The following is a 25,031-nucleotide window of genomic DNA, read 5'->3' as shown; positions in this document are numbered from 1 at the left end:
CACTCACCTGTCCTTGCGCTTAATGGGGCTTACAACTGAGTAGACACACGTAGGAGCAGGTGCCAAGGCTGCCATCCCAGGCACCCTTTCCTGGGAGTAAGCTTCATCCAATGTAATGGGGCTTACAACTGAGTAGACATGCATAGGAGCAGGCTCCATGGCTGCAATCCCAGGCACCCTTTCCTGGGAGCAAGCTTCATCCACTGTAATGGGGCTTACTACTGAGTAGACACACAGGATGTCTCCTCTGCTGTGGAGGAAAAGCCTCTCCTTGCACTGAGTGGGGACCTGCTCAAGGAAAGGCGGGCTGCAAGGGCTTGCAATGGCTGAGGAGGAGGGTGGCTCAGGATTGACTGGTCTGTCTGCCAGTGAAGGGCCCTGAGCCATTCCAACAGAAAAAGCCAGGAGCCTGCTGGATGCTGATTGGCTGAGCCTGCTGGAGAGTTGGGGAAGGGAAAAACAGGGAGCTTAAGCCTGCAGAGCGGGCAAAATTGAAAAGGGAAACCAATGCGGGGCAGATGGGGGTGAAGGGAGAGGAGGGCAGTGAGCTCAGGGGGTGGAGGGAAGCAGCCTGCCCTCCCAGCACAGGTGCCTCCTGTCACACTCTTTGCCACGTTCACCGGGAGGAGCCGCAGCAGACAACTGAAAGAGCCGCATGCGGCTCTAGAAACGCAGGTTGCCAACCCCTGTTCTAGACAATTAAGAGATAAATTATGGCCATGTGTTAACTAACATGCAGACACAGTGCCACAATTTAAAGTGCAACTTTAAACCTTTGCTACTTATAATAGAAGAGAGTATTGGAATTAAAATGTATCTTTAGAACTAGAATGACTCCCACTATTCTACTTAGCATGAAAGAATATATGTGAACTTTTAAAAATAACAGACATGACAAATGCCAGCAAAGCTGCCCCTGATGTTCAAAACAAATGGCAACAAAACAAACATTACAAATTTCAACAATTTTGCAAATCTGCAATCTTTTACAAATCAATTTTATACTTTTGGAAACACCTTTGTGTGTATTTTTTTAAAAACTTTATTTCTCTCAAGGGTGTCCACTTGCCCTCTCCTGCACTGGAACAAGATGTTTTCCATAATTAAAAAGCAACAAAATATCATACAGCCAGCACAGGAAACAAGACTACAATGAGGTTCCTGAAGAACAAAAAATGAACTGTTCCTAGCATATGGCCAACATTCTAGGACACAGAGGTGATGACAGACCATCCTGAAGGTTTAAGTTGGGCATAAGGAACCTTTGCAACTGACCTGTGCAAATCAGTATTCCTATCATTTGGAAAACTAGCTTGGAGCTGCATTTTCTCATACAGCCATTAACAAAGCAATGTTTTACACGCACAAAAATTCACTTGGAGAGCCAGAGGAGGGCTCACTTGCTTTAAATACTAAGTCAGGTCATATTTTAAACTGGCAACAAAATGACAGGTGCATTTTTTTAATTGTTCAGTTGAATCTTTGGCTTACTTGATTTCTACAGCAGCAGCAGCAGCTATCAAACACTGACAATTCACACGATAATACTGCCCTTGCTTGCCTTGCCACTATAGCTCAGCTAAAAATCCCCCAGAAACAGAACAATTTCTTTCCACAATGAACAGTATGACAACATCTTTTATTGAGCAATTTCCATCATCATGGTGGAAATAAAAGGGGGGCAGCAGGGGAGGAAGGTATTCTTTACATAGAATTCCTTCAGGTTCCCACAGAATGTCCAAAGCAAAATTTCAGAGTTCTGCTAATAGCAAAAGTTTCTGTAGGCTGCAATCTCTGATAGCCCTGTTTACAGACAATTGATGGAGATCGCCAACCTGCCGACCATTTAAAGATAAAGTTTTATTTGGGGGTTGTAGGTTTACAAGCACACAGTTTTTCTTTTTAATGACATATAGATTAGTCAAAATCCAGAGCTTTACTACAGAGGAATGCCATTTTAGCACTCTTCAGGGATGTTCAGGGTAGTTCCTATGGGGACAAAAGTGCACACTGGAGAAGAGCGTAGAGCAGCGATCTCCAAACTGGGGGCTTCTGTGCAATGGGAAAGTAGTCCCTAGTGCGACCAGCACTTACTGTTCTGCCAGGGAGCTATTCTTCCCTGCCACTGATCTCCCCCAAACTGTGCTCTGGCCCACCACGGTTGCCCAGAAATTCAGGCACAGTGGCTGCTGGGGCAACGGAACCCAGAAGCAGCAGGTAGAGCTCAATTTGGGGGAGATCAGCAGCAGGGAAGAACAGCTCCCTCATGAAGCAGTAAGCACCATTCACATAGGGGAGGGAAAAGGCATGGTGAGCCCTGGTGTAGAGGATGAGCAGAAGCAAGCACTCAGGTAGTACTGGGTTCACAGCTATTTCAGCCTGGTCCAAATCCACTCTCCCTGCCTACACACTGAAACACATTAAAAAACTAGCTTCAGCCCCCCCAATACTGGGCACGAATCACATTCCAGATCCTTCGAACAGTCAGCTACCTAGGGCTGCTCACTACTGATGAGCAAGCAGGCCATACCATAACCTAGATGCAATGCTTAATCTAATCCAAATGCTTAACAGCAGAGAAATAGTTTTTTCTGACTTAAAATTGGAGGCATGCCCCTTACAACTTGAAGGGATTACCTTCACCCTGTGCAAGGAGTAGAGTGAGCCACATAAAAGCAGAACCTGCATACTAGGTTTCTGCATCAGTCACAGTTCTGGACATGACTCCTGATTACTGTTCCGGAAAACCTGCTCACAATGAGGACTCATACTCATGCAGAGAAACAATGAGCATCCCCCTCAGCGGGGAGGAGAAAGGAAAGAGGGAGAAAATCCTGCTACCTCTTTACACTGAAAGCACATGAACAATACCAACACAACCAGTGTACAGCCATAGTACAATGAGTTGACCCTCAGTAGCAGCCAATATGCTGTTCAGCAAGGAGATAAAAGAAACAATTTAAAGGATTACTTTTCATAGTTAGAGATGTTTGTTTCCAGTGAGTAAGAAGAAATTACAGCCTTAGCTTTACTAAACACAAAGGGCTTACTTCAGAGCAAAATAAATAACACCATTTTGAAACATCTCTACTCATAAGCTCCTTAGTTCTTTCAGTTTAGGAATTACTGATCAAGAGAGTCACTTCCTTTGCATAACACAGTGGTTTTCAACTGGTGTGCCGTGAGGCTGCCTCACATGTGCCATGGGGCCAAGGACTTAGGCGGCAGCAGCAGTTGCGCACGTGGGAGAAGCGGCCGCTTGGAGCCTCAAGCAGTAGCAGGAGAAAAAAGGAGTAGCCCATGAAGGGGCTTCAAAGCTCCTGCTGTTGCTGGTGCCTGTCCTGTATGCTGATTGGGCAGCCAGCCAGCTGGGCAGCCAGAGAAGCCTGGAAGAGGTCCCAGCGAGCAGGAGCGAGGAGGGAGTGAGAGCGAGCCAGAAGGTGAAAGCAGGTATGGAGCCAGAAGCAGCTGGTTGGAAAAGGATCCCTGAGAGACCCTTTTCCTTACTTGCAATGTCCCAAAGTGACCCTCCCTGTATTGCCTCCATTGGCAAGACTTTGGCTTTAAGGGTATGGGCCACAATCCTATCCACACTTACCTAGGAGCAAGCCCCATTGACTATCATGGGGCTTATTTCTGAGTAGACGTACAGAGGCTTGGGCTCTTGATCGCACTCTTTCTTGAATACGTGAGCAGGCAATTGATGCTTTTCTTCTCCCCTACCCCAGCTCCTTCCCTCCTGCACACACATTCCCCCATTATAACTGCAGTTAACCCCTCTCTTACTGCCCTCCCCTCCCTCCTCCCCACCTTCCAAAGTCCAGAATCAGTTGCCTCGCATTCTCTCTCCCCCACACGCATTGAATCCTGCACTTGTTTCAATCACATCTCCTCACTGCCCCTCACCCCACATTTCTCCAGTATGTGCTCAGTCTCACCTCTCTTTACCAGCACTTCCTGGCATATCAAAGCATATCAACTGACAACAATTTGATCACCTACTTCAGAACACTCTTCCTCCTTTCCAGAAACCACATATACTTCCCTCTCCAAGCTTCTTGGGAATTTATTTAATTGTCACGTAATGATAATGATCTAAGACTGGAATCCTAACCACACTTTCCTGAGAGTAAGTCCAACTGAACAAAATGGAACTTACTTCTGAGTAGACCTGAGTAGATCTTACTTCTGAGTAGGATTGTGCCCTTAGTTATATTAATTAAATTAATTGTAACATAATAATGTAATTAAAAACTAGCAGTGTGCCTTGACAACTTTAGTGCCTTGTCAGTATGTCGTGACCTGAAAAAGGTTGAAAATGGCTGGCATAACAGAATAGTATGGCTTGAAGCAATATTGAAATTAGAGAGTCGGTGCACAGAGGTGGCTAAGAGACTACTATGAACTCTGTAGCATTCAGTCCTATTCATGTTTACCCAGAAGAAAATCCCAGTGTTTCTCTATCAGGCTGCAGCATTTGGCAAGCCTGTCCATCACAACCTCAGCAGCCCAGTTGCCATATGGAGATAATATAACTGACTTTCAACAATGCTGTAAGGATCAGAGCATAGTTATATAGGGAACTATTCTGAATAGCTGAAAGCTAATTATTAGATTTCCTTGAGAAACTGATCAGCTTCATAACTGTTTGAAACACTGTTACAGCACTCAGGAGTCCTAGTCAACAGAAATGCAAACCGAGTTTCCCAGTTGTACTTTCAAGCTCTTGTTGCATACTTTCAAAGCACAAGTATATGTTGGGCAGGATAAGTTTGTGTATTTAAAAAACAGCTAAATTGCCTTTCAATTCTATCACAGGAACCACCAAAGTCTGGACAGTACCAATGCTTCAACAGCATCCCATCAAACTACCACTGAAACTTCTTTCAAACTGTGGCTTGACATTAAAAGCAAGGTACTTACTTGGTTCTAGTTTCTTGAGATCCTCTAGCTTAAATTCTTCCTGGGGCTGTGAAGACTAAAAGAAAAGTAGTATTAGACATCTGCATCTATCATTCATGGCTATATACATCTCAATACAGTAAAAGGATGGATTAACTTTTTTTCTACTTGTTCAGTGGTTTTCTGAAAAGAACCCTGAAAGGACTAAAAGGTTTTTTTAAAGAGTAACTAACTATTGAGATTTTAAACCCCTTGAACAATTTTAGGAAACTAATAGGAAAATATCTGGACCCTAAAACCCTTGTTGATATCATTTCCAAGCTGATCACTTGCACCCCAAAAGTCTGGAGAGGCTGGTTACATCATTTTGTTAAACAACATCTTAATGCAACCCAGAAGAGGGCATTCTCTTTTGTTTCTTGAAGATTCATTACTGCATTAGAATTAGAGAAAACAGGTCCCTCTGAGCAAGATCTTGGGATGGGTTGTGCCACTCAGAGCACACAGAACTGGGCTAGAAGTACCAGTGGTCTGGCTGTATACCACAGCTTTGTATGCAAAATTCCAACACAAGCCTAATTAGCATAACACAATAATTTGAGTCCATTGTGTTCGCATGCCTTTGGCCATGATTTTTATCACCAGTGGCTTAATTTTGTCAGCTTTGCTGTTTATTGCTTTAATATTGTGGTTTTATGCTGTTTTAATCTTTTGTTTTGAGCCACCTTGATATTTTATTATTGGACAGGATACAAATCCTTAGAATGAATGAACAAATAAATCTCACTCTAGCTTTATAATTGTGTTCATGATAGTAAACTATTAGCAGTAGAGAGGATTAAGTTTACAGAGTTTCCTAGTGTGACAGTACGAAAGCCAACTATGCTTCGTAAGTGAATAAGTGAATCAAACTAGCTCAGAATGGCCTTCACTGACTGGCAATGTATCTCCAGGGTTTTCAGCCAGAAAAGGGCCTCTCCCTGCCCTACTTGAAGATGCCAGGGACAGAACCTGGGATGCTGCAAAACATTTGTATGACTGAGCTACAGCCCCTCCCTAATTGCACCAAATATACACTCAAGCTCATGTTATGTACCTTTGAACTATGTCTTTGTTTCTTCCTGCTCAATCACTGCAGGAAGAAACTAGAGTGGTAAAGGCAAGGAACAAATGAAGTCAGATTTCAAGCTCAAGTTGGACCGGAGCTTTTGCTAGCCACCGTATTTACGAGTTGTTTCCCTCCCCCTTTTTGAGTCAGATTATCTGTTCCTTATTTTCTCATGCACTATAATAAGTGACTCACCACAGAACTAGAATACAGCCAGTGTACAAGCCAGCTGCCATTTGGTCAAACATTTATGAAGAAACTGAAAATCACAAGGGGAAACTGAACAACTGTACCTGCAAAGCTGCACTCCTTAGCTCCAAGCATGTTGCAATTTTAGCTAAGATTTTCTGAAAGAAAATAGAAAAATTAACTAGTTTTGTCACTGTAACATTAGAATAATTATTGTATACTTAAACAACGACAACCTTCTCTTGGATGTGTATGAGACAAGAAATCAATTCAGAATGGAAAAGCAGCAAGGGACATTGAAGTGTTCATCAAAACTGCAGAGGCAACAGCAAAAAGAAATATTGTCTTGCATCCCTAAGATTTGCTTAGTACATTTCACGCATGTAGGTCCCGAGTCATGCATATCACAGTTTATGCTGCAACACATTTGCAAGTTGTTAAAGGAGCTACAAGACTCTTTTTGCTGCTATGGAACAACATAGCTACCTATCAGAGACACATACAAAGAGATGTACTTTTTGTCATGCAAGCAGAACTGTGAAATACACATGGTCTGGAAGCAAAATGATAATCAGTTTTGAGATTAGTGGCATAGCCACGGGGGCGTACATGCCCCCTGCAGCAGAATGGCAGTCTTCCGCTCTCTCAGCTGGGGAGGGCAACAACATTCACTCCAGGAGCACAGCAAACACCACAAAATTGGCCTTCCTGACTGCCCTTGGCTCCAAGTGGCTCCAAGTGGAGCCGTTTTTGGAGGTGAGGGATGGACATGCACAGGGCAAGGGGTGACAGAGCAGCTGATGCCACTCAGATGACATTACCTGGCCCTTGGATACCACTGAGGCCTGGCAACAGAACTGTTTGAAATGGAGTTGCAAGACATATATAGCTTCCTACATGAGATGAATTTGTTTATGTATACGAAATAGAAGCCTTCCTATTACCCTAGGAAGCAAACAAGAGAAGAAAGATTCTTTCTCATCTACCCATATCTCTTTCCATGCACTAAGAGGTAAGCAAGATATCAATCATTTTCTTTTCCTGGATTAACTGTTATGCTTAGAACTGTATTTCCTCTACTGTAAGTAGAGCGTTACAGCTGCTTGAACTTCCTAGCTGCCCTTTGTTGCGGAGCAGGATGCTCTGAGATGCATTAGAAAACACTTGAGAGTTGAAGAATGATAATGCACTCGCAAAAGATTTGCTTGGGAGAGCTTTAAAAGTACAAGAAACAAGAGGTTTTTAAAAAATAAAAAATAAAAGGATCTATTGAACTATGGCAAGATACCAATAAGCATTATTCATAACTGTTTCTCAGGAACCACACCCAACTGTAAAGTAAAAAAAGAACCCCAACACACAGCTTGTGTTTTTCCAAGTGTTACTTTTCCAACAAGAAAGCTGATTTTTTTCAACAATAAAAACATTGTTAAACAAGAAAACAAGGCCAGCTTTAGTAATTTGTCTAGATACCAGAACAAAGCCTAAGGCTCAAGCAAGAACTATTACATTCCACCATCTTGCAGAACACAAAGCAGGATTATATAAGGATGATGCAAATAACTGAAGCACTATAGCTACAGTGCATATAAATATAGAGATAATAACAGCAATGCAACCACCTTGATGTTAACATCTGATCCAAACACAAAGTTGGCATTAAGCTATTGGCAACCTAGAACTGACATTCCAATGAGTGCTATCGACTTACTTTTCTTCACCAAGGGCTACAACAACTTTAGCAGCACTTGAAGCCCTTTCCTAGTACCTGGCACCAGCTAGTTGCCACTTTTTCCCCTTTCTGGAATGTGCCAGGAAGTGACCCTACAAGAAAGTTACCAGTGCACTCCCAGCACTGTTAAAGCTACCATTGCCTGAAAAGACATGGTAAAAAGTTTTTTTTAAGTCCTCCTGGTAACATTATCAGTGTTTCTGAAGAGCTGCTGAAACTGCCATAATGAAAAAACGCAGAAGAAAAACTACCCATTTCCTGCTGACTGGGTAAGAGGCACTTTTTCAAGTGGGTGCTCCTCTTTTATTTAGCAGGGAGAGAGTAACTGGCCCTCCTCACCCCAGCAGTGTCTTTTCTAGTGGCTGTCTGCTGGTGCTCTTTTGCATCTTTTTAGATTGTGAGCCCTTTTGGGACAGGGAGCCATTGGTTATTTGATTTTTCTCTGTAAACCGCTTTGTGAACTTTTTGTTGAAAAGCAGTATATAAATAATGATACCCTCAATACGCAGCAAGTTTATCATTTTGTTGTAGCTTTCATAACCTTAATGCCACCACCCACTCTCAGTCCTTTTGGACAGACTGGGCTACAGGCAAAAGGGTGGGCAATGGGCTCCATTTGCTTCACTACAATTCCTGGCATGTTAGGATGCTACCAAAACCAGGTATTAACTGTCTCTAGATTAAGCATAGCAAGTACTAGAGTGATCCCTGAGTTTTGGAAATCTCGATGTGTGCATAAATTCAGTCAAAATCAATACCCAATATGCATTCACAAGTCTGCATAATAGTTGTACTGGGAAAATAAATCCTGATTCCACAAGACATCTGGCTACTGAATCTAAGAAAATTCTAGCAAACTATGGCTGTTGATCCAGGAAGTTAAGTTAGCCAAGACATATTTAATTGTTTTACAATTAATCCATTTCCTTGCAAGGCTATTTCTAACCAAGAGAAAGCTTTATTTGCATTGGGGATTTTCCATTGTTAGAAGAAATCTCTCCCTTTTTCCAGACAACAAATTTCAAAACAAAAACAAACCTGAAACATGCCTATTACTAGCAACTTAAAAGGAAAAGTATGACGTTTTCATGGTTTAATCTCTATATATCTATTTTCCTCTTTATAAAAAAGGCAACATGCTAAAGGAAGAATATGCCATCACGGGAAAGCCCTATTTTGCGCTCCTGTCAGACAGCATAACTGAAGCATTCCCTTTTTAAGTTCTCCAAAACTCTTCTTCAGGTAGGAAGTTAAGCACAGTAAGTTAAGGACGAAATGAAGATGAGCATGATGGAAAACACTCCAGGAGTCTTTAAACTTAATTCGATTAGCCTTTGCTGGGTATGAAGAAGTCATGCTGCAATGGGACGGGGGAGGTGAGATGAAAGAGACTATTCCCCCATATTTTAAGAACAAAAACTAGCAATTGCTCAGATGGATTTTTCAAGCTCAAACGGAAACGCAGGTTCCTTGGCACGGCAGAGCTCAGAAGAGAAACATGACAAAGAAGCAGCAAACACACAACCACCACCACAACATCATGGTAGACAACATAAAACAAAAGAATGCAGCATTGACCACCGCTCAAAGGAGAACAAAAACCCACAACTTGGCAGTCTTTAAGGTAGGGGTGTGTGTGTGTGTGTGTGTGTGTGTGTTGGAGTTCTCTTTAAACACTCCCCTACTGTCTCCATTCCATCTATAAACAAGGCAGAAGAAGGTGGGATGGACTGCAAGAGAACGGGGACAGAAGTGGCAAGAGGGAGAAGGGTCACGTCCACAAGCTGCGAGGTTTACTGGGATGACCCAATCCTTTGCAGCTCTACTCCAGTAGCTGTATAGCTATATTTATTCCAACGTTAAACAAAGAGAATTTCATTGAGAGAGACTGAGGAAGGGGTGAAGGAGAGATGTAGAGCAAATGCAATGCAGAGCCTGTCTCGTGCACAGCACAGCTTCCCAATGGTGCACTGCCTAGAAGCAGGTCTATTCTGGTTGGAGTCAGTTGCCTGGTGGAGATTCTTACAATATTGGCTTAAAATACACTATAATTGAGGTCTGAAGAACCTGCTGGACCATCTCTTACAAGAACCAGTGCTTTCCAGGGAATTGCTCCTTTTTGAAAAGTAAATTAAAACTATGGGCCATGATTTTGATATTCTTGGCTCTCTCAATTTGGAGCAAGTTTACCATTTAATTACATGCAGATTATTTGATATTGAACAGCAAGATTTGCTGAGTGCTGCCAATAAGATTTGCTCCCCCTTATATCTGCATCTCCCAGTTAGTTGTGGGCACATGGCTAAATACCTTCACTTTTAAAAATGCCCTGAGCGTAGAGCCTTCTTGCAAGATGCAACACTACACCTTCTGAAGTGCTTTATGGTAGATTCAGAGGAACTCCTCTGGAGGCAAGAATTTGTGTTTGCTCCTTAGGTGTGGTAGAATCCTTACAATACATGATTCTATATTATCCCCTTTTACAAGGACCTCCGAGCAGTAGCAGCAGGTGAGGCAGAATTGCCCTGTCACTGTCCACTGAAAAGCTTTCTCAGATGTAAGGAGTGCCTCCTAAGGTGCAAGCAGGCAGGGCAAATGTCATGCTTTTCCATGGACTACAATAGGGAAGTTCTGCCTTACCTGCTGCCCTGCCCTGAAGGGGAGGGGGCCACTTGCACACCTGCAGTGAAGCTCTATGAAATACGTAGTGCTTTGAAAGCCGAGGTGAGGCTCCCTGCAAAACCTAGTGCTTTGCACCCCCTCTAAGCTACACTACTGGAGCACACAAGAGCCAGCCATGTGGTTGGAAAGCATGATCACTACGAACCGCCTTCTCCGCTTCCCTGGGTTTCACCAGTCAATTTTAAGGCCAGAACCCCCTTGGGCTCCTCCTTCTGCCCTCCCTCAGCCAAAGAAAATTAGCAGACTGCCCATCCTGCATCCAGTGACCATTGGTTCCTTTAGAGATGGGCAAGAGAGCCCACTCCCACCTGATGCAAAAGCAAAACATTAACCCTTCCCTGCCTCCTGGCTGGAACTTCCCTGCTGCTCGCCTGGTCTGAATGATGGTTCCACGAGGTCTTTCATGCCATGAAAAAAGCAAGCAAGCACACCCAGACACAGACAGACTCCAGTGCGCATGCGTGGGGAATCAGTACCAATCAAGTGGCCTCAGACTCGCATCAATGCCCAAGTATCAGCGCAGGTGACTCAAATCTCTAAGAGTCAGCAAAAAATGCTGATTTTCGCTACTAGGATTCAAAGTTTCCATCCCTACAAGTTAGCTCATTAAACAGAACCATATTCCACAGGCATACACTGCTACCAGATTTCAAGGCTAGCTCCAGGTTTATTTTGCCAGCTGCAAAGTTCTGTGCTGCTCAAAAGCTTACATTATGGAATCAGTGAAAGGCGCCCACCTGCACGCACAACCTTCCTACCCCTCTCACATTTCTAAGGCCAACAAAAAAAAACTCTGCTGGGGCAGCAAGGGAATTGCCAATTGCTTGCTAGTCCTGCTCATTCTGAGTGCCTGAATAATAGCTACCACAGGCACATGCAAGAGCCCCAAAGGAAACAAGGTGGTAGAAAGACAGCCTGAAAGCAAAACATGCAACCAAAAGTCAATCACCAAATGGCCACTTGCCATTTAATGTGCCATGAAAACAGCCTCCCTTCACACCTCTCTCTTGAGCAGCAGATTATACAATGCCTGACTTCACTTCCTTCTGGCCTCCCTCATGTGGCTGCTCTACACCACAAGCCCAACAAATGCACCAGCCCCTCTTAAAGAGACATGGCCCCTTTCTTCTTGACTTGCCCATTTATGAAGGTTTCTTACAACACAGTCCTAGGCATCGTTACTCACTTGTTTTAACTCCTACTGAGTTCAGTAAGGCTTCCTTCAAAGTAAGCATGCAGATGACTGCAGCCTACAACAGAGAAAGAAATTCCAGAAAAATACACAAGGACCTCAGTACTTTTCCAAAACTTTCCAAGATTTAAGAAACCCCCTACACAACTGCTCTGGCAGCTGCTGCACCTCGAGTAGTGCAGCTCTTGTCAGCAGCAGCGCTTCAGATAGGTAAGCCAATTATTTTTAAAGCTATAACTACATCACTCAGCTATCTAGCACAGTAATGGGGGGACTGTGGAACAAAATCCAGTACCTTTAACTTCTCTTCTCATATATCTAACTACATATTGGCACAGATTATTGATTTTTCATTTATTTGGAATAACCAATGCAAAAAAATTTTTTAAACAGTGGGAGCCCAAGACTCACCTACCATCACTTTCTGTTTCCCACAACTGATCCCCTGAAGCAGCATTTAACTTTCTCCGCCTAAGAAAGAGCAAGGTGGGGAGGGAGGGAAAAGCGGGCTCCTTTGAGAGAAGCACCTCCACGAGATACTGATGTGCGCGCGACTGCCCTCACTCAGGACGGCACCCTGTTCCCTTCTGCTCTAAGCATCTTCACCTTCTACACTCTCATTGGCCCTCCTGCCCCTGGAACATGACAATGCCCGGGAGCTCCGCAGCACTGACTGGGTAGTGCAACAGCATTGGGGTGGTCTGTAGAGGCTTGAATGGGAGGTGTGCTAAGGAGATGCAGCTATGAAAGTGGATTTGCTGCGTTCTTAAAATTCTCGATGGGGCCAGGTGACTTCTTTTGGCAGCAGCATTTCAGATGGCCTAAGGTTTCCCCAGGGTCAAAGGCTTATCCTGCCCCAACAGCAAGGGGGTGGGGCTGCACTAGTGCATCATGACCCACCTCAAATTGGCTCATGACCCACCAAATGGGTCGCAACCCACCCTTTGACAGCAACCCATGCTGTTCTAAAGTGTACTCTACCACCACATAACATATTATGTACCTTTTGATCTTCTGTGAACTCAGAGTTGTTGGGTTGAGACTGGGCCTCTTTCTGCAGATGCCTTGCTAATCTGGATTGGGAAGAAAACACACACATACAATTTGAGGGCTTTCTGCAATTTGGGATCACAGATGATGACAGTGTTCATTAAGAAATGCTACAATATTTATGCAGCTACTCTGTATACTCTAGATCTATATTCTAACCCTCTCCTCAAAGTGGAAAAGCATAATGCACACAAATATAAGTGTAAAAATATACCCTTACATTTCACAATATGTGAAAGACAAACCCTCATTTAAGAGCTTCTACCATCTTCAATTATTTTCAACCAGAGAAGTCTAGACATACAACAATTACCAGTCCAATATTAATTTTGCTTGTGAATGGGAAGAAATTATGTTTATTCCACCACTGCATCGTGCACTGACTCTGCTCCAATCTTTAAGGCAACCTCCCCTTCTTACCCCCGTCAAATGCTGAAACAGGATGGTTAAATCTGAATCCAATCCACTGTGACAAATATCCAACAAACCGCAGACACCCAGTCACAAGTCGACCTCCCAGATAAGTCGAGGGCGGGTTTTGAGCCATGGATCATGGAATTTTCTATGCCCCTCGGATAAGTCAGGGGTTAAACCTAGGGGGGTGTCTGACTCAGTGGCATGCAAAGGTCATTTGGCACTCGGGGCCCATAAATGAAATAAAAATTAAATAATATATTCTACAATTAATTCAAATAATTATTAAGAAGCATTAATACACTATCAGTCTCTTGCTATGAAATTCAGCATGCTCTGACCTCACAATTTATCTCCACTTTTGACTATTGAAAGAGGATGAGGTGAAGGAAGACCACTGGAAATAAGGCAAGAATTAGCAGCCATCAAAGCACCTATTCCACCTAAAGGAATTATTCTCTCTCCTGACCCTTTCAAAATTTAATGTATTACTAGTAAGAATCAAGAAAATACTCAAGAGATAATTTCTCAAGCATAAGATTATTCCCCCTCGCCAATGGTTAATGTAACATCAAAAGCCTCTAGAAACACATATACAAGAATTTAACTTAAAATATCCATATTATAATAGACAACTAGCAAGGCTGCACAACTAGTAAAGAGCCACAAGAACACGACTAGTAAAAAGCCAAAGTGTGAAGTACAAAAGAGCAAACCAATAAGATTATTCACACACAACCCCAAGTGGGGGGTGGGGAACTCAGGGATGGCAATTAATCCCTTACTTCTCCCCCAGGAGGGTTTCAGTGGCTCCTGCATGGGCACAGAACATTTCAATGGGATCTGAGAGGCAGCTAAACTTTGCTGCATAAATGCCTGATTGCCTGGGGACACTGCAGAAGCAAGCATGCTCTCCTAAAAGCTTACCACACAAGCAGCAGTTGCAAGTGCTTCAGAGTTCCTGCCAGCATACAGCAAAGATCTCTGGCTAAATATAATAATATAATATAATAATATACAGTATTTATATACCGCCTTTCTTGGTCTTTATTCAAGACTTTATTCAAGGCGGTTTACACAGGCAGGCTTATTAAATCCACGCAGGGATTTTTACAAATTGAAAGAAGGTTCTCTCTTTCAAGAACCACCACATTCAAGCTGTTACACTCCGATCTGGTTTAACATTCTGGCCTCCATCCTCCCACGCTCTGAGCAGATGGAACAGCTCAGCTGCAGCTTGCTAGCTGCTTCAAGGTCGCACGGTGCCGGTGACCTCGAACTGGCGACCTTGTGGATGTTAATCTTCAGGCAAATGGAGACTCTACCCTCTAGACCAGACCTCCTGCTAAAATACCTGTTGCTACAGAAAAATTCTACTTTAAATTCTGCTCTCTGCTTTTCCTGTGTTTTTCATCTTTGCAAGGTCTCCAGGACTCTTCCACACACAGGGATATTGCCTCTCTCTCTCTCTCACAGATGCTTCCCCCCCCACATACATAAATGCAGGGACTTTTCTCCTCCAGTCCAACTTCATTGGTGAGGATAGGGGAAAATGAAGTTAGCAAGAAAGTTTGCAAAAAGCTTTGCAAGGGAGAGATTGAAGTGTGACTGTATACAGTAACAGGGGGGAGGGGAGGTGGAGAGGAAAACCAGAAGAGGGAATAGACTGGGAGCCCAATCCTAGGCATGCCTACTCAGAAGCAAGTCCCTTAATAGTCAATGGGGCTTACTCCCATGAAAGTAAGGATAGGATTGTAGCCTTAACTGTTTTAAGTGCTCTCTCTCTCACACACTCACACGCACTTAACACTTTTCCTTTTATAAAAGTTAACACTTTCTCTCCCCCCCACCTCTCCCTCCACCACTTCATCAGTGGTGAATTATTATGGGGAGGGGGTTAGCAAGCCTCAGCTTTGCAACAGAGAGTTTAAAGTTTGGATTCAATAAGGGGGAAGGGGCAAAAACAAGAAGGAAAGAGGAGATAGACGTAACCCTTTCAATGGCTTGAGAAACAAAGGTACAGCCTTCTGCAGGCTGCCTCTCTCTCTTCTATTTTTGTAAAAAGATCACTCTCCCCATTCCCCCACCCTGTCCAGCTTCATCTGTGGGGAGATGGGAAGGGGGTTAGCAAGTTGGGCTTTTCAATGGAGTGCTTGAAGTTTAAATACAGTAGGAAGGGGGGAAGGGGGAACAAGAAGGAAGAGGAGATGGACTCAGCTGTTTCAAATGACTGCTTCTCCCTCGCTCGGGGCACCTCCCCCCCACCCTCCCTGCTTGCCTGCCCCGGAGATAAGGTGGGGCAACAATTCAGGCTGCGTTTCTGGGAATAAATTTTTCAACTTACAGGCGAGTATCTACGGTACTTGCTGCAGATCCTTATAAAAAGCTGCAGCTATTCATATCACTTCTATCACTAGAAGTAATGGTGGAGTATTATTGGCCTGGCCAACCTCTGCGCAAATTAAGTATAAGCATCTTGAAACACATACCAGAATCCTCCATAACTAAGAGTGTTTGTTTCCAGTGAGTAAACAAACTTTACTCATCTAAGCATTTACAAAGCATTTAACCCTGCTAATTGGGTAAGAGGCACTTTTTCAAGTGGGTGCTCCTTTTTTTTAGCAAGGGGAGAGTAACTGGCCCACCTCACCTCAGCACTGTCTGTTCTAGTGGCTGCCTGCTGGTATTCTTTTGCATCTTTTTAGATTGTGAGCCCTTTTGGGACAGGGAACCATTTAGTTATTTGATTTTTCTCTGTAAACCTCTTTATGAAATTTTAGTTGAAAAGCAGTATATAAATACTGTTGTTAATAATAATAATAAAATAGGATTACAGCCTCTTACTGAATACAATCAGCTTACTTCTGAGTAAGATAAATAACATTTTCAAATACTTCTATCTGTAACACACAGGAGTTCCTCAGCAGAGAGATCAATGTGTAAAAAGCTCACAGAATACAAAGTTTAAAAACTATTACCATAGCCTACAACTTGCATAGGAGGTTCCTAAACTTTGAACCAAGTTCAGAAATGCATAGTTTGTGCCTCTGCCCACGTAGCAATGAAGACAACTTAGCTGGCAGAGTTCATGTTCATCTCAGGTAAAGTGTGACATGCTGTAGGGTCCCCAAGTTAGGAAATTGTTTCATTGATCACTAGAAGAGTGATTTAATACTCTAAATCAGGGGTGTCCAAAGTTTTTGGCAGGAGGGCCACATCGTCTCTCTGTCACTGTGCTGGGAAAAAAAGAATTTACATTTACAATTTGAACACATTTACATAAGTATACATAAATGAATATATTAAAGGTGAACTTATATGAATGAATGAAGGTTTTGCAATAGCTCAAGGCCTATAAAAGGCCTTGCACAAAGCAAGGCTGGCCTTTCCTTTGCTGCTGCTACTGTATCACAGATGTGAAACAGCAAGCTGTGGAGGAAGCCCTCATCCCACAGCTCACATGAGAGGTCAAACAGTCGCCCTCACACTGACAGCAGTTGTGACAGGCCAGTGCAGGCTCCAACAAATCTACGGAAGGTCAGAGCCTCATTGGAGACTGGGAGCTCCCTGAGGGCTGCGTTGAGAGACCTCGAGGGCCGCATGTGGCCCTAGGGTCGGGGTTTGGGCACCCCTGCTCTAAATGGATACTATACACTGGGTTACACAGAGTGGGTTACACTGACTGGAATAATATTAGGTCAGAGAAAAAGGCTTGTACCTTTCATGCAGACCCTTCATGGAGGGAAGGGAAGTGGCAGAAAGAAGGTGCACTTCTCCTAGAACATGCTTCCACAGGAAGCTCTTGAAAGGTTGGGGCCCACCCTAAGCCCATGCAGCATATGTAGCCCATGAGCAGAACATGATCTCAACTGTTTTTGGAGCCTGCCAGGAGTTTCTTCTACTTTCACAAAGCAGATAATTTAGTACATATGGTGCTCACATGTTGCTTCCATCACTGTATACAAGCCAGGAGATGTCATTCATAGTGGATGCTGGGGTACTGCGCTGGACTCATGTACTTGAAATACATGGACAGATTCTGGCCCACTTCTTCACATGGCCTGAAATGCAGTGCTATTGCCAAGGATAGTGGGCTCCAGAAACACTGCTTCTCAGTCTTTGATGCAATAACATGAGAAGCACAAGAGAAAGGCATTGGTAGAGGAGACTATCCTATAAGTTTTGAAGCAGATAAGGAGAAAAAAGGGTAGTTCAGAGACCCAGCACAGAGGCAATAACCACACTTAGTACTGCTTTATTAATACTGTACAAGCTCAATGCACTGCATACTGTCTTCATGTAAGAATAAAATGTTCCTCACACCTGTTTATAAACTTTGTCTAGATCAATAGACACCAGCTACCAATATAATAAAAACAGTGAAATCATTTAAACCAAGGATATCATTTCATACAGCAGGCCAAATAGCATCCATGGAGCCTGCTGAGGGCCAGAAGTGGCATCACTAAGCAGGAAGTAATGTCATTAAGCAGATTATAAGAAAGTGTCCTCAAGTAAGAACTCATTATCCCCAAATGACAGGAAATAGGCAAATCTTGATCATATTTTCAAGTTAGGGGACAGCCCAATTATCTTGCAGCCTACCTTTTAGCAGTGCTACTTCTGCAGAGGCATCGCTTTGCAGCTCAGCAGCTGAGATGTGCTCTGTGAAATGATGCCTCAGCAGAAATGGCACAGCTGAAAGGGTGGCCTCGTGATAATTGGGCTCTCCTAGCAAGTCCCTCTCACCCCTCTTGGTCTGCCCCTTCTCCTACAGCATTCCTTGCCTTCTGTCCCAGAGTCTTGTCAGAAGTGACACTGCTGGGAGAGCCCAATTATCACGTGGACCATATAAAGAGCTTCTGCCACATCTGGCCCAAGGACCTAATGTTTGACACTGCTGGTTGAAACTGTTTGCAAATAGGTATACCCATGTTTTTGTGCTTGAAAGGATGCATAGTACTTTGCTGACAGCTGAAGTTGCCCAAACCAACTCCACAAATTTAGGCAACACAATTTGTAACTTTATAATTATGTAAAACTGAGTTTTTAACAACAAGTACAGAATTTTCATAAGCACCCCCTACCTTTATCATTTATTCCTGTTGTTCACTTTAAACCTTAGTGATGGTGAGGCACATTAATTCTTTTCTCATTGTATCAAGATATATGAAAATAAAAATCTTTCCACAGCAAAGAGACAAGAGGAGGACAAAAATTCTAATATGTCTTCTGAAGAATTACTGTATTTATAAATCTGCCACATGCTTCACAATTTTTGCCAAGTCCAGGGAATAAATAAATAAATAAAATAAATAAATAAATAAATAAATAAGTGTGTGTGTGTGTGTGTGTGTGTGTGTGTGTGTGTGGTTTCCTTACATACACTGGTAATCCATGCTTCCTTCACTGTCAGATGTTGGTACAGTTAGTCTTCATAGTGCTGGTTGAAGACAAGAAGAAATTTAGGGACCTGGATTCTGTTCTTGCCACAGGCTCATACAGATCCTGACAGTCACCTTCCCCATGCATGCCATTTTTAGAGTGGTGACACAGGATTTCCAGTACAGATTCATCCACGGTGGCAGTTCAGAAGGATCTGTGTTTTGTCCACACAAGAATCTTTGAAGATGATCTCCTTTATTCCCCTTTTTACAGATGGGAAACCAACATTCAGAATCAACAGTCAGTCCAAGGTCACAAATGGTGCAAAGTCACAAGTGCAATTTGGAACTGAGAGATTTGGACTCAAATACAAATGTCTACTGGATTACATGTCTTTCCTAGAAAAACAGGGCAACACTTATCCTTCCTAGATTACACTACTGCATCACTCAGTCCACCACTCTTAGGCATACACACCCATACTGATGAAAACAAATGTGAGAGACAGCCGAAAATGGAACTCAGCACCTATAATTGTTGCCAAAGAGTTGTTGTTGGTCACACCATCAGTGCTGCTTCCTGACCCAGTCATTTTTGCTGCTGATGACAATCATTACTCTGCCTGCCTGGTTTATTCCATCCCCACAAAAGCTTTAAGAGGCAAAATAACAAGATTAGATCCCTATCTGAGAAACATTTGCACTTGCCTTTTTCCCTAGTTTTCCCAGAAATATTTGACACCAGTGCAAATTATGCTAGGAAAACCAAGGAATTTATCAATTTAAAAAAGGTTAAAGGCGTGTGAATCTCTACCATAGTATTTTCCAAGTTAAATCTTTAATAGATGGCCAAACATACCCACAAACGTCATTACTAACATGAGAGCTTAAACTCATCATTAACCAACATCAAGCACATAACATATAATGTTCTCTTGACAGTACAGACATTAAAAGATGATGGTGCCCTCCTATCTGAATTTATCTCTAATAAGATAACAGTGCCTGCTCTTAACTGAACATTTAGTTGGAGACCAAACTCATGGATGCCACGTTTGCAATCAGCATGATAAACATCAAAGCTTATCCACACAATACAAATGCACCAAACACATTGAAGTTTGCTTTCTTTGCACAGATTTTGAAATGCAGTATGGCATTTCCCTTGAATGAATAGCCTTGGGTAGAGTACTTTATAACTAATGTAAACTATCATTTGCTATTAGAACCCCTATTTAAACTGTGCCTATCATTGTGCAGTTTTGATCGTAGCCCCTCATTAAAAATATTTGAGTCCCACATATCCTGCTCCCTCCTGATAAGGGAAAAGATGCTACAAAGGAAAGCTCTGCATCTCTGCACTCATGGTCTCCTCCCCCCTCACACCATTTAATTGAAGATAGCATAAACACACATTTTGGGTACCTAGAGATCTCAACGCAGGGGTGCTCAATAGGTGGATCGCGATCTACCGGTAGATCGCGAGGCAAAATGAGTAGATCTCGGAGCCCTGTCTCTCCAAACTGTTAATATGTCAGTTTTGTCTAGTGACTAGATGAAACTGACATATTTAGCTGACACTAAACTGACACTGAAACTGACACTTTAGCTGCTCTTCAGGCATGTAGCAACAAAACTGAGGAAACTGACTAGACTCCAGCAGGGGCTCCATACATTAAAGGGGGTGTCTATCAGACGCTTCCTTCCCCCCTGGTAGATCTCCGGGCCTTGCTGGATTTCAAAGTAGCTCTCGAACCAAAAAAGTGTGAGCACCCCTGTCTCAACTCATTACATCATTTTATAGTCCTCCCAGTTGAAAATGCAAATGTTTGAAATGATTCAGGGAGAAGACGTGTGGGGAACTAACTATACAACATAGTTTGGGGTCTCTAAACCAGGGGTGCCCAAACCCCGGCCCTGGGGCCACTTGCGTCCCTCAAGGCCTCTCAATGCAGCCATCAGGAAGCCCCAGTCTCCAATGAGCCTCTGGCCCTCCAGAGATTTGCTGGAGCCCACACTGGCCCGACGCAACTGCTCTCAGCATGAGGGTGACTGTTTGACCACTTGCATGAGCTGTGGGATGAGGGCTCCCTCCACTGCTTGTTGTTTCATATCTGTGATGCAGTAGCAGCAGCAAAGGAAAGGCCAGCCTTGCTTTGTGCAAGGCCTTTTATAGGCCTTGAGCTTTTGCAAGACCTTCATTCATTCATATAAGTTCACCTTTAATATATTCAATTATGGAAACTTATGTAAATTTATTCAAATTTTAAATGTAAATTAATTCTTTTTTTCCCCAGCCCCCAACACAGTGTCAGAGAGATGATGCGGCCCTCCTGCCAAAAACTTTGGGCACCCCTGCCTATAGCCCTGGAGCCACATCTGGCCAGCCAGAAAATTTTATCTGACTTGTAGCAACTTAAAATATTTTTTCCCAACCATGTGTTCAGAAAGTTAACATGTACAGTTCTGTCCACTGCACTCCTTTCCATACGGCCAAAGTGGTGTCAGCCTGGCTAACACTCATTTTCAGTTACCTGGGCCACATGCTTTAAGATCCTCAAACCATAATTATTCAGGGTTAACCTCAACCCCGCTGATAAAACATATTTGTTTTCCACATGTTAGCTTTTCAACTACTCCGTAAAACAATTGTGGTGAGAAATTAGCATCATTTCTGCATGTGCATAAACAAATCATAGCAAACTGAGTTTCCGCAATGGATTGGGCAGAGACAAAAATGTGTAATGTGGCCTTCCTACTGAAAAGTTTGAGACCCTGCTATACAAGACTGTAAAAAGGGAGACATAAGTGTAAGAAATCTGGGCTCACTGTACCTACTTAATAGCATGCATCATGCTGTTATGACACAGTGCAAACTAAGGGAGATTCAGAACAAACTTCGGCAAAAGAAAACTTGAAAGGTGTACAAGTGCTCTCTTACTTGCTATATGGAGACATTCAGGGAGTGATGCATCAGTGTGTTCTGGGGGTGGGGAAAGAAAGAAACAACATTTTGAAGAGTCAGAATGCTCAACAAAACACTCTGGATGTTGCCATCATAGCCATTATGAGTACACACTGCAGTATCTACCCTTAGGTTTCGGAGTGTTTTGTTGAACATTAAAATTCTATGACTCCAAAGGAGCAAGCAACTTGTTTTTCTTAAAGAGGAAAACTTTGTGCCCAATGACAGACTTTTTTTGGGGGGGGGGGGAGATAGGATTTTTTTAAAGCAGTTTACAAACAGTGGTCAGCATGAGCCCAAGCAGTTGTCTAAATCCAAGCCTGCATCAAGAAAAGATCAGTAGTCATAACTGCAAGTTATTAATAACAGACAGAATTCTCAAATGACAATGTGACACTCCTCCACGAACCCCAAAATTCTAGTGGGAGAGCAATGGCAGGGAAATGCCATATAGTATGCTATAGACTGGAGTATGCTATAGAGCAGGGGTGCCCAAACCCCGGCCCTTGGGCCACTTGCGGCCCTCAAGGACTCCCAATCTGGCCCTCAGGGAGACCCCAGCCTCCAATGGGCCTCTGGCCCTCCAGAGACTTGCTGGAGCCCGCGCTGGCCTGATGCAATTGCTCTCAGCATGACGGCCAACTGTTTGACCTCTTGCATGAGCTGTGGGATGAGGGCTCCCTCCTCTGCTTTTTGTTTCATGTCTGTGATGCAGCAGCAGCAGTGAAGGAAAGGCTGGTCTTGCTTTGTGCAGGGCCTTTTATAGGCCTTTAACTATTGCAAGACCTTCATTCATTCATATAAGTTCTACCTCTAATATATTCATTTATGTAAATGTATTCAAACTTGAAATGTAAATTAATTCTTTTCTTTTCCGGCCCCCGACACAGTGTCAGAGAGATTATGTGGCCCTCCTGCCAAAAAGTTTAGACATCCCTGCTATAGAGAATGCCATAGAGTATGCTATAGAGCAGAGGTGCCCAAACCCTGGCCTGGGGGCCACTTGCAGCCCTTGGGGGCTCCCAATCAGGCCCGTGGGGAACCCCTAGTCTCCAATGAGTCTCTGGCCTTCCAGAGACTTGCTAGAGCCCATGCTGGCCCAACGCAACTGCTTTCAGCATGAGGACAACTGTTCGACCTTTCACCTGAGCTGTGGGATGAGGGCTACCTCCGCTACTTACTGTTTCATGTCTGTGATGCAGCAGTGGCAACAAAGGAAAGGCTGGCCTTGCTTTGTGCAAGGCCTTTTATAGGCCTTGAGCTACTGCAAGACCTTCATTCATTCATATAAGTTCCAATAAATTCATTTATGTAAATTTATTCAAATTTTAAATGTAAATTAATTCTTTCTTCCCCCCTCCCCTGGCCCCTGACACAGTGTCAGAGAGATGTGGCCCTCCTGCCAAAATGTTTGGACACCCCTGCTACAGAGTATGTTATAAGGCAGGGGTGCTCAATAGGTGGATCGCAATCTACCGATAGATCGCAAGGCAAAATGAGTAGATCACGGAGTGCCGACCCCCCCTTCAGGTGCCTCTGGGAGGAAACACAGGGAGTAAGGCCCATTGTACTCAATGGGGCTTACTCCCAGGTAAGTGTGGCTAGGATTTCAGCCTCACAGCCTAATCCTAGGCATGTCTACTCAGGAGTAAGTCCTGTTATACTCAGTGGGGCTCAAGGTACACCAACATACATTGTACACATAAATGTTATATGTTATGATGGCGCGAACATTGTAAAAAAAACTCTGGTAGATCTCCGGGCCTTGCTGGGTTTCAAAGTAGCTCTCGAGCCAAAAAAATGTGAGCACCCCTGTTATAAAGTCTAGTCTGTTGCACAAAAGAGTTCGAATACTGTTGAGCATGAAGTTTCAGAGTATGGTAAGAGAAGTGGCTACACTTGCTGACATTTTTCCCACTGCAACTATTAACGCTGTGCCAGTCCTGTCCACATATGGCAGCTGTAGAGAGGAGAATCAGGAAAGAAGCAGACTAGGGGCCCAATCCTATCCTATTTTCCAGTGCTGGTGCAGTTGTGCCACTGGGGTGTGTGCTGCATGGGGGGCAAAAGGGCTGTCACCAGGGCCTTCTCAAGAGACGGGAACGTGTTTTCCCTTTGCATGGGGCTGCATTGTGGCTACACCGGAGCTGGAGAGTTGGACAGGACAGGGCCCTAAAGTGGGCAGCAACAGCTGGTCCCCAAAGGGAAACTCTCCCTGGATCTTAGATGTTGGCAGATGCACACGTAGTTCAGTGCCCAGGGAGGCGCTGCAAAGTTAAAGGCAGAGTCATGTTGTACCCCATGCACCTATTGACACACAGAGCCCCCCAAGTCCTGCTGCTGCTGCCCATCACGACCCCAGAAGGAGACTGAGGCCGAGAGAAGGAGACCCACCCTGCAGCCCCTCCCCAGCTAACTGCGCCTCATCCCACCCTCCATCACCTCCTGCAGCACAGGCACTCCCTGAGCGCCAGCAGCCGTCCCAGGGAGACCCCAGAGCGGGAGGAGCCGCTCGCAGCCCTCAGCCTCCCCCAGCCAGCCCCCTCAGCCCTCGCCCCACCCAGAGCCGCCCTGGGGCGCGGCCCTGGCGCCCCCCCAGCGCCTCAACTTCTCACCCCGCCCAGCCCCCCCCCTCACCCTCCGCGCACTCACATCTGATACTCGTCCATCGCCTCCACCAGCTGCCCCCAGGAGTCGAAGTCGGTCCCTTTCCTGAAGCTGGCGCCCCAGCGCTGCAGGAGGCTCCGGGTCGCCTCCGACATGGTCCCAGCACCGCTAGGGCATCTTCGCGCCGGGGGAGGGGGTGGGAGGAAGGAGGGCTCGCGCCGGGCAGCCTCCACTCCGCTCAGCCCAGAGACGCTACCAGTCCCCGACCAAGCCCATCTGCCATCTCAACCGAACTTGGCGGCTGCCTCCGGCCAGCCCCGCCTCTCCCCAGCCATGTTCGGTTGTACTGGCCCCGCCTTTCTTTCCATCAAGGCTCAATGAAACCTTTGGGGAAGGTTCCCTCGGGAAGGGGCGGATATAGACTTAAAAAGAGACAGACTAATGCTTTCATGGCTTGAAGGCGGGACTTCCTCTTCTTTCTTGCTGCCCCTTCCTGCCAGGTACAAGTGATAGCTGCTGCCCACAAGAAACAATAAGCAGTGTTTCTCAAACTGTGGGTCGGGACCACTCGGTGCGTCGCAAGCCAATTCTAGGTGGGTCCCCATTCATTTCAATATTTTATTTTTAATATATTTGACTTGATGCTACCTTGCTAAGTGACTGCATTTGGGGGAATGTTACAAATGTCTACTTTTAACTGGCTACTCTGTATATGCTTTTAACAATGATAGTAAATGAGACTTTCATTAAAGCGTGGGCAGGATTGCACCCTAGGATTGTTAAAAAATTTTCCTGCTTGATGATAT

The 25,031-nt window shown here is 44.3% G+C and overlaps 1 protein-coding gene across 2 annotated transcripts in view; it reads right to left on the bottom strand.

Annotated features, from left to right (window-relative positions):
* AIDA (axin interactor, dorsalization associated) overlaps nt 1-24,551 on the bottom strand; it is a 39,664-nt gene extending 15,113 nt beyond the window's left edge. The window contains exons 1-5 of one of the 2 annotated variants that reach the window (XM_066611689.1): nt 24,271-24,336; nt 21,595-21,636; nt 12,809-12,878; nt 6,304-6,357; nt 4,924-4,978 (exon numbers count right to left, since the gene is read on the bottom strand). In XM_066611689.1, coding sequence (XP_066467786.1) covers nt 4,924-4,978; nt 6,304-6,357; nt 12,809-12,878; nt 21,595-21,611 — 196 coding nt within the window. In that variant the 5' untranslated portion in view covers nt 21,612-21,636; nt 24,271-24,336. Of the gene's footprint in view, nt 1-4,923; nt 4,979-6,303; nt 6,358-12,808; nt 12,879-21,594; nt 21,637-24,270 lie in introns of both variants that reach the window. The other variant, XM_066611688.1, reaches the window with a different exon arrangement.
* Between the last annotated feature and the right edge of the window lie 480 nt (nt 24,552-25,031).

The sequence above is a fragment of the Tiliqua scincoides genome, chromosome 1, assembly GCF_035046505.1.
Source record: "Tiliqua scincoides isolate rTilSci1 chromosome 1, rTilSci1.hap2, whole genome shotgun sequence".
NCBI lineage: Eukaryota > Metazoa > Chordata > Lepidosauria > Squamata > Scincidae > Tiliqua > Tiliqua scincoides.
Note: the sequence above shows the minus strand (reverse complement) of the source record. Positions and strands in the feature narration are given on the sequence as shown.